Source organism: Sturnira hondurensis, unplaced genomic scaffold (assembly GCF_014824575.4).
Source record: "Sturnira hondurensis isolate 20B ecotype Veracruz unplaced genomic scaffold, ASM1482457v3 Scaffold0008723, whole genome shotgun sequence".
Taxonomy (NCBI): Eukaryota; Metazoa; Chordata; class Mammalia; order Chiroptera; family Phyllostomidae; genus Sturnira; species Sturnira hondurensis.
The window spans coordinates 5613729-5625356 of record NW_028081354.1 but is presented as its reverse complement, the minus strand read 5'-3'; the positions used below and the strand labels follow the sequence as shown (position 1 = coordinate 5625356).

At 35.5% G+C, this 11628-nt stretch overlaps 1 protein-coding gene across 2 annotated transcripts in view; it reads left to right on the top strand.

The window, feature by feature from the left end:
- NEK4 (NIMA related kinase 4) overlaps positions 1-11628 on the top strand; it is a 41562-nt gene that overhangs the window by 23598 nt on the left and 6336 nt on the right. For both annotated transcript variants that reach the window (XM_037055775.1, XM_037055774.1), the window contains exons 13-14: positions 1364-1569; positions 2366-2499. In XM_037055775.1, coding sequence (XP_036911670.1) covers positions 1364-1569; positions 2366-2499 — 340 coding nt within the window. The remainder of the gene's footprint in view (positions 1-1363; positions 1570-2365; positions 2500-11628) is intronic.

Below are 11628 nucleotides of genomic sequence, written 5' to 3'. Positions count from 1 at the left end.
TAGATTCTGTTGCTTGTCTCTGAGTTTACTCATCTTCTGTGATGTCCAACCTGTTAATCCTGTCCCGTGTGTTTAACACATTGCACTTTTCATTTTTAGAAATTCAGTTCGGGCCTTTTTAATATCTTCCATGCCTCTCCTTAATATTTAATGCTTTTTTCTACTTTGGACATATGGAATATATTTGTAATTTTATAACTATTATTTGTAGTAGCTTTAATGTCTTCATCTTCTAATTCTATTGTGTCGCTTCTGGGTCTGTTTCTATTACTTGCTTTTTTTTTCTCTCTTCACAAATGTGTGCTATTTTCCTGCTTCTTTGCATGTTTGGTATTTTTTTCTGGATTCCAGACATTGTCAATTTTCTCTTATTAGGAGGTGGTGTTTTTTTTTTAATCCTCATCCGAGGACATGGTTTTTTTTTTCATCGTTTTTAGAGAGAGAGGAAGGGAGAGAGGATAGTAGAGAGGAAGGGAGAGAGAGAAACATCCATTTGTTGTCTCCTGTACATGCCCAGATTGGGATTGGTAGGCGCCCAGACTGGGAATTGGACCTGCAAGCTAGGTATGTGCTCTGACCGGGAATCAAACTGGCAACCCTTTGGTAATGGGATGACGCTCCAACCAACTGAGCCACACTGGCCAGGGCAGTATTTTTATATTTTAAAAAATATTCTTGACGCCCTGGCTGGCGTAGCTCAGTGGATTTAGCACAGGTCTGTGAACCAGAGGATCACAGTTCAATTCCCAGTCAGGGCACATGCCTGGGTTGCAGGCTAGTTCCCTGTAGGCCAATTCCCAGCAGGGGATGCACGAAAGGCAACCATACATTGATGTTTCTCTCCCTCTCTCCTTCTCCTCTAAAGATAAATAAATAAATAAAATCTTTAAAAAATATTCTTGAGCTTTGTAATTAATATAATATAATCAAATCACTTAGAAATAGTTGGGCAGAATTTATACCTAGAATTTGGGGCTTCCTCTTTCTGGCTCTCCCCTTTCCAAGATTCCTCCCTCATTTTCTAGTGGCAGTGGTTGTCTCGAAATGTGTCCTTTGGGTCTGAAGGCCAGAAGGACTGTGTTTTCTGTTGTACTTTAGTACTTATGGCCTTTCTTTAGGGTAAAAGGTGTTGACTTCCCTCCAGAATCTGCTTGCAGATCTTGTGCACTCTCCAATGCCTTCACATAGTGAATTTTTGTGTTATGTTCAGCATTTATATTTGTAACCTGTGGAAGGGTCTGTCTGCCGGAGATTACTTGGCCATTTGAAAAGCCATTTGGCATTTCCTAGAGGTCATTTGGTCATTTGGCATCTAATTTTTTTTATGAAGCCAATTAAATAACAAGGGGATTTTTTTTTTCAGGAAAAGTCATTTGAGTGAAATAAGTGACTTGGTACAATTGATGACTCAGACCCTAAAGTTGGACTCTAAAGAGAGCTGTGAGGATCTCCCAGTGCCAGATCCAGTGTCAGAATTTAAACTTCATCGGAAGTACCGGGACACATTGATACTTCATGGGAAAGTTGCGGAACAGGCAGAGGAGCTCCGTTTTAAAGAGCTACCTTTCGGTGATCAGTTTATTCTTTTCTAGCAAACTGGAGAGCATGGGTTTATTGGAGAAATGTGTCAAACCAAGGAGCAGCTAATACTTGTCAGTTTTTTATCTTTTTATTATTTAATTTAGAAATCTCCATAAAAGGTATATCTTGTTTTATATAACAGTTGTGATCCTGAAAAGTTCCATTAAATTGATTTCTAAAAATAAATGTAAATAAATACATGTTTGGAATTTTTTACATGGATTTTGCTCAAATTAGACAGCTTTGTTTTTTAGGTTTAGGAGGTGGTAATAAGACATAAAGCATAAAGTCATATACAGCCATACCTTGTTTTATTGTGCTTCACTTTATTGCACTTTGCAGATGTTGTATTTTTTTTATAAATTGAAGGCTTGTGGCACCCCTGCATTGAACAAGTCTATTGGTGCCATTTTTCCAATGGGCTCAGATGATGGTTAGCATTTTTTAGCAATAAAGTATTTTTAAGTAAGGTATATACATTGTTTTTAAAGCATAATGCTATTGCACACTTAATTGACCACAGTATAGTGTAAACAATTTTTATATGCCCTGGGAAACCCCCAAATTTGTGTGACTCACTTATTGTGGTGGTCTGGAACCAAACCTGCAATATCTCTGAGGTGTGCTTGTACACATTTTAGTCACTAAAAATACATGACATCATTAAACTGAACTCTTGTCAAAGTTAAAAGGATCTTAACATGACAAGATTTTTAAAAATTGCATTCTTCTGCTGCAGTGCTGAAAGAATTCATTTTTTCCTGTCTTTGTTATTACTTTCTAGCTATCATGCCAGGTTCTGAAAAGATCAGAAGAATAGTTGAAGTCTTGAGAGCTGATGTAGTCCAGGGCCTGGGGATTCAACTTCTAGAGCAGGTGTATGAACTTCTGGAAGAGGAGGATGAGTTGGAGAGAGAGGTGAGTGTCCTATTAGCTTTGTCTGTGGCTTATGCTATAGAATTTTTTAACAGCCTTTTGAAATATAATTAATATACCCTACATTTTACCCATTTAAAATTTGTAATTCAAAAAAAACTAAAAAATGACATATGGTACCAAAAAAACCCCCAAAATTTAAAAATAAAATGTACAATCCATTGGTTTTTAGTATATTCAAAGTTGTACCACTGTCACCACAACCAACGTTAGAACATTTAATTACCCCCAAAAGAAACCTTGTAGCCACTGGCCGTTGCTCCCTGTTATCCCCAAAGCCCTCCACCCCTAAGCAACCACTAATATTTCTGTCTCCATAGATTTACCTGTTCTGGATATTTCATTTAAATCAAATTGTACAAAATATGTGGTCTTGTATGAATAGCTTCTGGCATAATACATAATGCATGCATCATATACTTACTTCATTCCTTTATATAGCCAAAAATAGTCAATTGCATGGCTACACCATGTTTTGTTTATTTGTTTGTCAGCTTATGGACATTTAGATTGTTTCTACTTTTTGGCTGTTATGACTAATGCTGCTTTGAACATTCATGCATAAATTTTTGTGTGGACATATGTTTTCATTTTTCTTGGTTATGTACCTAGGATGGAGATTACTGTATCATATGGAAAGTCTATATTTAACATTTTGAAGAAGGATCAGACTGTTTTCCGAAGTGGCTTTACCATTTTACATTCCCACTAGTAATATGTGAGGGTTCTAATCCCTGTCAACACTTGTTATTGTCATCATTTTGGTTATAGCTATTCTAGTGGGTGAGCTAATTCCTGATTGTGACAATCAATCATAGTTCACAATATGCCAGTTACTCCCCACTAATCATTTGCATTATGTCACATCTGCTTCATGAAAATTTCAGAGTGGTAGAAGTGCCTGAACAAACATATTTTGACCATTTGCTCTTTTTGGATATTTATGTTTCAGGTTTTTTTGTAGTAATAATAATAACAATAACAACAATAAAGTCTTAAATTCCTAGAAATATAGTTGCTCCTCTACCAATTTAATAATAACATATCTAAGTGTTATTTTAATTTTTTCTTTTAAAGTAATTTTAGATTAACAAAAAGTCATAGATATATTTAAAAATTTCCTTAATACTTCTTATCTATATTCCCCACTGTTACTATTCTACTACTTTTGCCTATCATTCTCTTTCTCCATATTTATAATTATTTCTTTTATCCATTTGTGAGAAAGTAGTGAGATGATGTCCTTTTACTCATAAATTCTTTGGTGTGTTTCTTAAAAACAAGAATATTTCCTTGCATCACCTCAGTAGATTATCAAATCTGATAATTAACATTGGCACAATACTATGATCTAAGTCTGTAGACCTTATTTGTTTTTTTAATTTTTATTTATTTTTAGAAAGGGGTGGGAGGAGGGAGAAAGAGAGGAAGAGAAATATTGCTGTATGAGAGAAGCATCAGGCGGTTGCCTCTTACACGCCCCCAACTGGGGATGGGGCGGCAACCCAGACAGATGCCGACCGGGAATTGAACCAGTATTCTTTTCTTCAACGGATGGCACCCAGTCCACTGAGCCACACCAGTCAGGACTGTAGATGTTATTTAAATTTCACTAATTGTTACACTGATATCCTTTATAGCAAAAGAAAAAAAATTTGCTCTGGGATTTAATCAGTTCAACTCAATCAGTATTCAATTCAACAAGGATTATACACTTTAAAATCTTTATTTAGATATAATTCATATACCATACAGTTCACCCATTTAAAGTATATATAAAGTGGGTTTTAGTTTATTCACAAATATATGCAACTATCACTATGGTTAATTTAAAATATTTTCATCTCCTTACAAAGAAGCCTTAGCCTTGGCTGGTGTGGCTCCATGGACTGAACACTAGACTGTGAACCAAAAGGTTGCCAGTTCTATTCCTATTCAAGGCACATGCCTGGGTTGTGGGCCAGGTTCCTGGTTGGGAGAGTTCGAGAGGCAACTGATCAATGTTTCTCTTGCACATGGATGTTTCTCTTTCTCCCTCCCTTCTCCTCTCTCTAAAAAAGAAATAAAATCTTTTTAAAAAAGAAAAAAAAACCTTATACCTTTAACTATAGGCCCTCTATTCTCTCTTCCCTCCGGACCTAAAGAACCATTATCCACTTCATGCCTCTGTAGATTTGCATATTATGGATGTTTCATTTAATGGAATCATAGAAAAACATAGGGTACTTTGTGAGTGTCTACTTTCACTTAGCATAATATTTTCAAGTTTTATCTGTGTGGTAGTATATGTCAGTTCTTCATTCCCTTCTATGGCTGAACAATGTTCCATTGTATGGAGTTTCTCCTCACTCATGGTTTCACTTTCTGTGGTTTTAGTTATCCATGGTCAACTGTGGTCCTAAAATATTAAATGAAAAATTCCAGAAATAAATAATTCATAAGTTTTAAATTGCACACCATTCTGAATATTGTGATGAAATCTCAAGCTGCCCTGCTCCCTTCCACCAAAGATGTGAACCGTCTCTTTGTCTAGCATATACATGCTTTACATACAGTACAACAAAATATTTTGAGAGAGATCACATTCATATAACTTGTATTACATTATAATTATTTTATTAGTTATTTTTGTTAATCTCTCACTGTGCTTGATTTATAAATTAAACTTTATTGTAAGTATGTATATATAGGAAAAAACATAGTATACATAGGGTTGGTACTGTCTATGGTTTCAGGCATCCACTGGGCGCCTTGGAACGTATCCCTGGTAGATAAGGCGGTTCTACATCACATTTCATCTGTTCCTCAGGTGATGGACCTTTGGTTTTCTACCTTCTGCCTATTATAAATAATGCTGGTATAAGCTTTTGTGTGGATTCACCTGTCTTGGATGCATAACTAGGAGAGGAATGCTGCGTAATATGATAACTCTACATTAAATGTTTGAGGAACTTCCAGACTTGTTTCCAGAGCAGCTGCACTATTTCACATTTCTACCAGCAACATAAGAGGATTCCAATTTCTCACATCCTTGCCAACACTTGTTATTGTCTGACTTTTTGATAGCCATCTTAGTGGGTATTCATTATGGTTTTGATTTGCATTTTCATGATGACTAATGATGTTGAGCATCTTTTCATGTACTACTTATTATTCATATATTTTCTTGGAGATATGTATACTCACATTCTTTGACCTTTTTTTAAAGGTTTTATTTATTTATTTTTTAGAGAGAGGGGAAGGAAAGAAGAAAAAGGGAGAGAAACATCAATGTGTGCTTACCTCTTTCATGCCCCCTACTGGGAACCTGGCCTGCAACCCAGGCATGTGCCCTGACAGAAACTGGTGACCCTTTGGTTCACAGGCTCCATGCTCAGTCCACTGAACTACACCAGCCAGGGCTGTCCTTTTAAATTGATTTATTTACCTTTTAATTACTGAGTTTTAGGAGTTCTATATATATTCTGGATACAGATCTCTTACCAAATATATGATTTGCAAGTATTTTCTCTTATTTTGTGGGAATTTCAGAATGTCTTTTTACTTTCTTGTTGTGTTCTTGGAAGCAAAAGAAGTTTTTTTTATGAAATTCAATTTATTTTCTTTTGCTTTGTGTGCTTTTGGTATGATCTAAGAATCCATTGCTTAACCCAAGGTCATGGTGTGTTAACACTATGTTTTTTTTTTCTAAAAGGTTAATTGATTTAGACCTCACATATAGATCTTTGATGTATTTTGATATGTTATGAAGTAAAGGTCCAACTTTATTCTTGTGTATGTGGCTGTCCTACTATCTCACTGCCATTTGTTGAAAAGACTGTTCTATGATGTCAAAAAAAATTTATAGACACATGGATTTAATTTTGAACACCCAGTTCTGTTCCATTAATCTATATCTCTGTCCTTAAGCCAGTACCATACTGTATTGTTTACTATTGCTCAGTAGCAAGATTTGAAATTGGGATAGGTGAGTCTTCCAATTGTGTTACTATTTTTTTTTTTAAGATTTTTTTGCTATTCGGAGTCCCTTGTACTTCTATGGGTTTTGGAATTTGTCAAATTCTGCAAATAAGTCAGTTGGAATTCTCATAGAGGTTGTGTTGAATCTGCAGATCAATATTAAGACTTCTTATCCGTGAAAATGAAATAATTTCCCACTTATTTAGACCATAAATGTCTTAAAACAATGTTTTGTTATTTTTGGAGTATAAGTTTTGCATATCTTTTGTTAAATTGGTTCCTAAGTATTTTATTCTGTTTGATGTTTTTGTCATTAGAATTATAGTCATTTGGGATTTTCACTGCAAATACATAGAAATAAATTTGATTTTAAAAATAACGACCTTGGTATCCTGCAATCTTGCTGAACTTGTTTATTAGGTCTAATAGCCTTTTTTTTTTTTTTTGGTGTGAGGGTATATGACCTTAGATTTCTATATATAAGATAATGTTATCAGCAAATAGAGTTACTTTTACTTCTAATCTGGATGCCTTTAACGTTTTTTCTTGTCTAAGTGCCATAGCCAAAACCCCCAGTACAAAGTTGAATAGAAGTGGTGAGAGTAGACATCCTTGTCTTGATCCTGATCTTAGAAGGAAGGCATCCTATCTTTTACCATTCAGTATGATGTTAACTGTGGGTGTTCACGGATGCCCTCTATCAGGCTGAAGAATGTCCTTTCTATTCCTGGTTTGTTGAGTGTCCTTTATTATGAAAAGGTGTTGGGTTTGTCAAATGCTTTCTCTCTATTTAGATAATCATGTGGTTTTTGTTTTTTATTCTATGATGTGTTAGGATAATTGGTTTTTGAATATTAAACCAGCCTTGCATTCCAGAGATAAATTGTGCATGGTCATTGCATATACTACTTTTTATATGTTGTTTCTAGTATTCTGTTGAGGATTTTTGTGTCTGTATTCGTATGAAATGTTGGTCTTTAGTTAGTTTTTTTTGTGATATCTTTGCATGTTTTTGTTTGTCTCATGTCTTTTTTCCCTGTATTCCTTCTTTATTGCTTTTTTCCTTTTATGTGAATATTTTCTAATGTAGCATTTTAATTTCTGTTAAGATTTTTTCACTAGGTATTTTTGAGTTCTTAGTGATTGCTCTAATGCTTATATACATCTTAAATGATCAGAAACAGCTTTATACTGATTTAATTCTATTGAGATATAAAAATGTTACTCCTTTCCCTTTTCCCCTTTATTGTGATATTATACATATCACACCTATATATTACAAATCCAACATTACCTTGTTATAATTATTAAAAATATTTTTTTATTTATTTTTAGAGAGAGGGGAAGGGAAAGAGAAAGAGTAGGAGAGAAACATCAATGTGTGGTTGCCTCTCATGTGTCCCCTACTGGAGACCTGGCCTGCAACCCTGGCATGTACTCTGACTGGGAATTGAACTGGTGACCCTTTGCTTCACAGGCCTGTGCTCAATCCACTGAGCTACACCAGCCAGGGCTATAATTATTACTTTATATAACTTTATGTCTCCTGAAGTCAAGAGAAGAAAGAAGGTATATATTTGTAGCTATTGTTACAATAACCTTTTTATTTATTATTCCCAGATCTCCTCATTTATTCCTATGGATTCAAGTTACTATCTGGAGTCATTTCCTTAAGTCTAATACATCTTTGATCCCACTTAGCTTCTTTATGCTGTTATTGGCAAATATATTACATTTTATATGTTATAGACTGAACAATATATAACACACAAATTGTTTTTTTAATTTTAGTAAAATACATTCAACTTTGAATTTACCATTTTAACCATTTTTAAGTTTTTGGTTTAGTGACATTAAATACATTCACATTGTTGTACAAATGTATTACTGTCATCCATCTCCAGAACTTTTGTTTCATTTTGCAAAACTGAAATTCTATATCCATTATTTTTATTTATCTTTTTCAAAATAGCTTTTATTTTTTAATCTTTTAAACCTTTTTTTATGCTATTATAGTTGTCCCAGTATTTCCTCCTTTGCTCCTGTCTTCTTAGCCCACCGCCCTCACTCCTGTAGGCAATCCCCACACCATTGTTCATGTCCACGGGTCACACATATGTCTTCCTTGTCTAATTCCATCACCTTCTTTCAACCAGTGCCCACCTCTCCCTCCCCTCTGACAGCTGTCAGTCTGCTCCATGTTTCCATGCCTCTGATTTTATTTTGCTCATCAGTTTATTTTGTTCATTAGATTCCAGTTATAAGTGAGATGATTTGGTATTTGTCTTTCATTGACAGGCTTAATGTCACTTAGCTAATAGTGAAACTGTACCCATTAAAGAATAACTCCATATTTCCTCCTTGAGCTAGCCTCTGGCAACTACCATTCTAATTTCTGCCTCTGTGAATTTGATGCTCTAAGCACTGATGCAAAATCTAAGCATAAAGACCAGAAAGGCCTGGATGGCTTTGCTGGTGAATTCTTCCAACCATCTAAGGAAAAAAATTACACAAATCCTATATAAATTCTTCCAGAAAACTGAAAAAGAAGGAACACTTCCCAACTTGCCCCATAAGACCAGAACAACCCTGAACTAAAACCTACCCAGCAAGGACACTACATGAAAAAACATAAAACCAATTATTCCTCATGGATACCTCAGTCATAGAGTATTTTGTTGGAAGATTTTTGCATTCGTGGGTTTAAGGGATATTTGTCTGTTATTTTTCTTTTCCTATAGTGTCCCTCCCTGTCTGCTCGCCCTGCCAGGGCAGTGCTGGCCCCGTAAATGAGCCAGGAAATGCTTCTTGCTTCTTAACTCTCTGAAAAGTTGGAGAAGGATTGGCATGAGTTCCTCTCCAAATGTTTGACAGAATTTACCAGCAAAGAACCAGGGCCTGGGCCTGTCAGTCTTCTTACTGGTTATGGGTGTAGTCAGATTTTTTTATTCATAATTTATTCTTGGTAGGGTCTGTGTTTCTAAGAATCTCCTCATTTCATCTAGGTTATAAAATTTGTTAGCATACAATTGTTCACAGTACTCTTTTAAAATCCTTTTATTTCTGTGGCAGTAATGTCCCACTTCAATCTCAGACTTTAGTATGGTTGACGTTCTGTATCTATAGGGTCTGCATCCACAGATGCAACTAATGTCAGATATAATATTAAAAAAGAAGTCATGTTATTGCTGATATGTACTATGTACAGACATTTTTCTTGCCATCATTCCCTAAACAATATAGTATAATAAGTCTTTACATAGCATTTACTTTGTATTAAGTATTATAAGTAATCTAGAGATGATTAAAATATACAGGCAGATGTGTGTGTAGGTTATATGCAAATACTATGCCATTTTATATGGGCCATGGATTTTGTTGTTCTTGGGGTCCTACTGAGGAATGACTAATTTGAGTCTTCTTTTTTTCTTACTATAGCTTAAGTTTTGTCAATTTTGTTAATCTTTTTTAAAGAACTCACTTTTAGTTTTATTGATTTTTCTCTATTTTTCTATTTTTTATTGTATTTATCTGAGGTCTAATTTTAATTGTTGCCTTCCTTTTGGGTTTAGTTTTGTCTTTGTTTTTTACTTCTTGAGTTGTAATGTTAGGTTCTTGACTTGTGGTTCTTTTCCTTCTTTAACATGTATTTACTGGTTTAAAAATTAGCCTCTTAGCACTGTTTTTGCTGCATCTCTTAGTTTTGATATTTTGTGTTGTCATTTGTATATATCTCTAAATGTTTTCTAGTTTTCCCCATGATTTCTTTTTGATGTGTTGATAATTCGAATGTGTTGTTTTGTTTCCATAAGTTTGAATTTTTCAGTTTTCTCTTTGTTACTGATTTCTCACTTCATTCTGTCCTGGTTGGAGAAGATACTTTGTATGATATCTCCCTTTTTATGATATCTATTGAGACTTAATTTGTGACCTAACATATATGGTCTGTCCTGGAAAATGTCCTGTGTGCACTTGAGAAGAATGTGTACCCTGTTGTTGTTGGATAGTGTTCTGTATGTCTGATAGAACTACAGTTGGCCCTTGAACAATAAGGTTAGGGACACTGAACCTCTCCCCTGCAACACAAGCACAGTCAAAAATTCATATGTACCTTTTGACTCCTACTAAACTTTTTTTTAAAATAAATTTTATTTATTTATTTATCTTTAGAGGGGAAGGGAAGGAGAGAGGAATAGAAACATCAATGTATGGTTGCTTCTCGTGCATCCCCTGCTGGGAACTGGCCCCTGCCGGGAACTGGCCTGCAACCCAGGCATGTGCCCTGACTGGGAATCGAACCGCGATTGTCTGGTTCGCAGGCCTGTGCTCAATCCACTGAGCTACACCAGCCAGGTCTTGACTCCTACTAAACTTAAGTATAGTTGCCTCTTAGTTTCTACAGAGGACCAGTTCCAGGACCCCTCACAGATACTAAAATCTGAGGATGCTCAAGTCCCTTATATAAAATGGCATAGAACAATGCATACAGTTGGCCCTCCACATCCATGGATTCCCAACTGAGGATTGAAAATACTGTTTTTTATTCTCTTATGGTTGATTCTAAGAATGCAGAAGGCCCTGGGAATACAGAAGGCCAAATGTGTACTTATTTATTTTTAAAAGCTTTTATTTATTTATCTTTAGAGAGGAAGGGAAGGAGAGAAGGAGAGAAATATCAATGTATGGTTGCCTCTCATGAGTTCCCTGCTGGGAACTGGCCTGCAACCCAGGCATGTGCCCTGACTGGGAATTGAACTGCGATTGTGTGGTTCGCAGGCCTGTGCTCAATCCACTGAGCTACACCAGCCAAGGCTTATTTTTTTTAAGTATATTTCATTGACTATGCTGTTACAGTTGTCTTGATTTTTATTCTGCTTTGTCCCCTCTACCTGATACCCCTTTCATTCCAGCAGTCTGCTCCCTTAGCTCCTGTCCATGGGTCATGCATGTAAGTTCTTTGGCTTCTCTGTTTCCTATACTTTTCTGAACATCCCCGTGTCTATTTTGTACCAATTATGCTTCTTAATCCCTGTACCTTTGCCCTCCCCCCTCTCCACTGATAACCTTCTAAATGATCTCCATATCTATGATTCTATTCTTGTTCTAGTTGTTTGCCTGGTTTGCTTTTGGTTTTGGTTTTGTTTTTTTTAG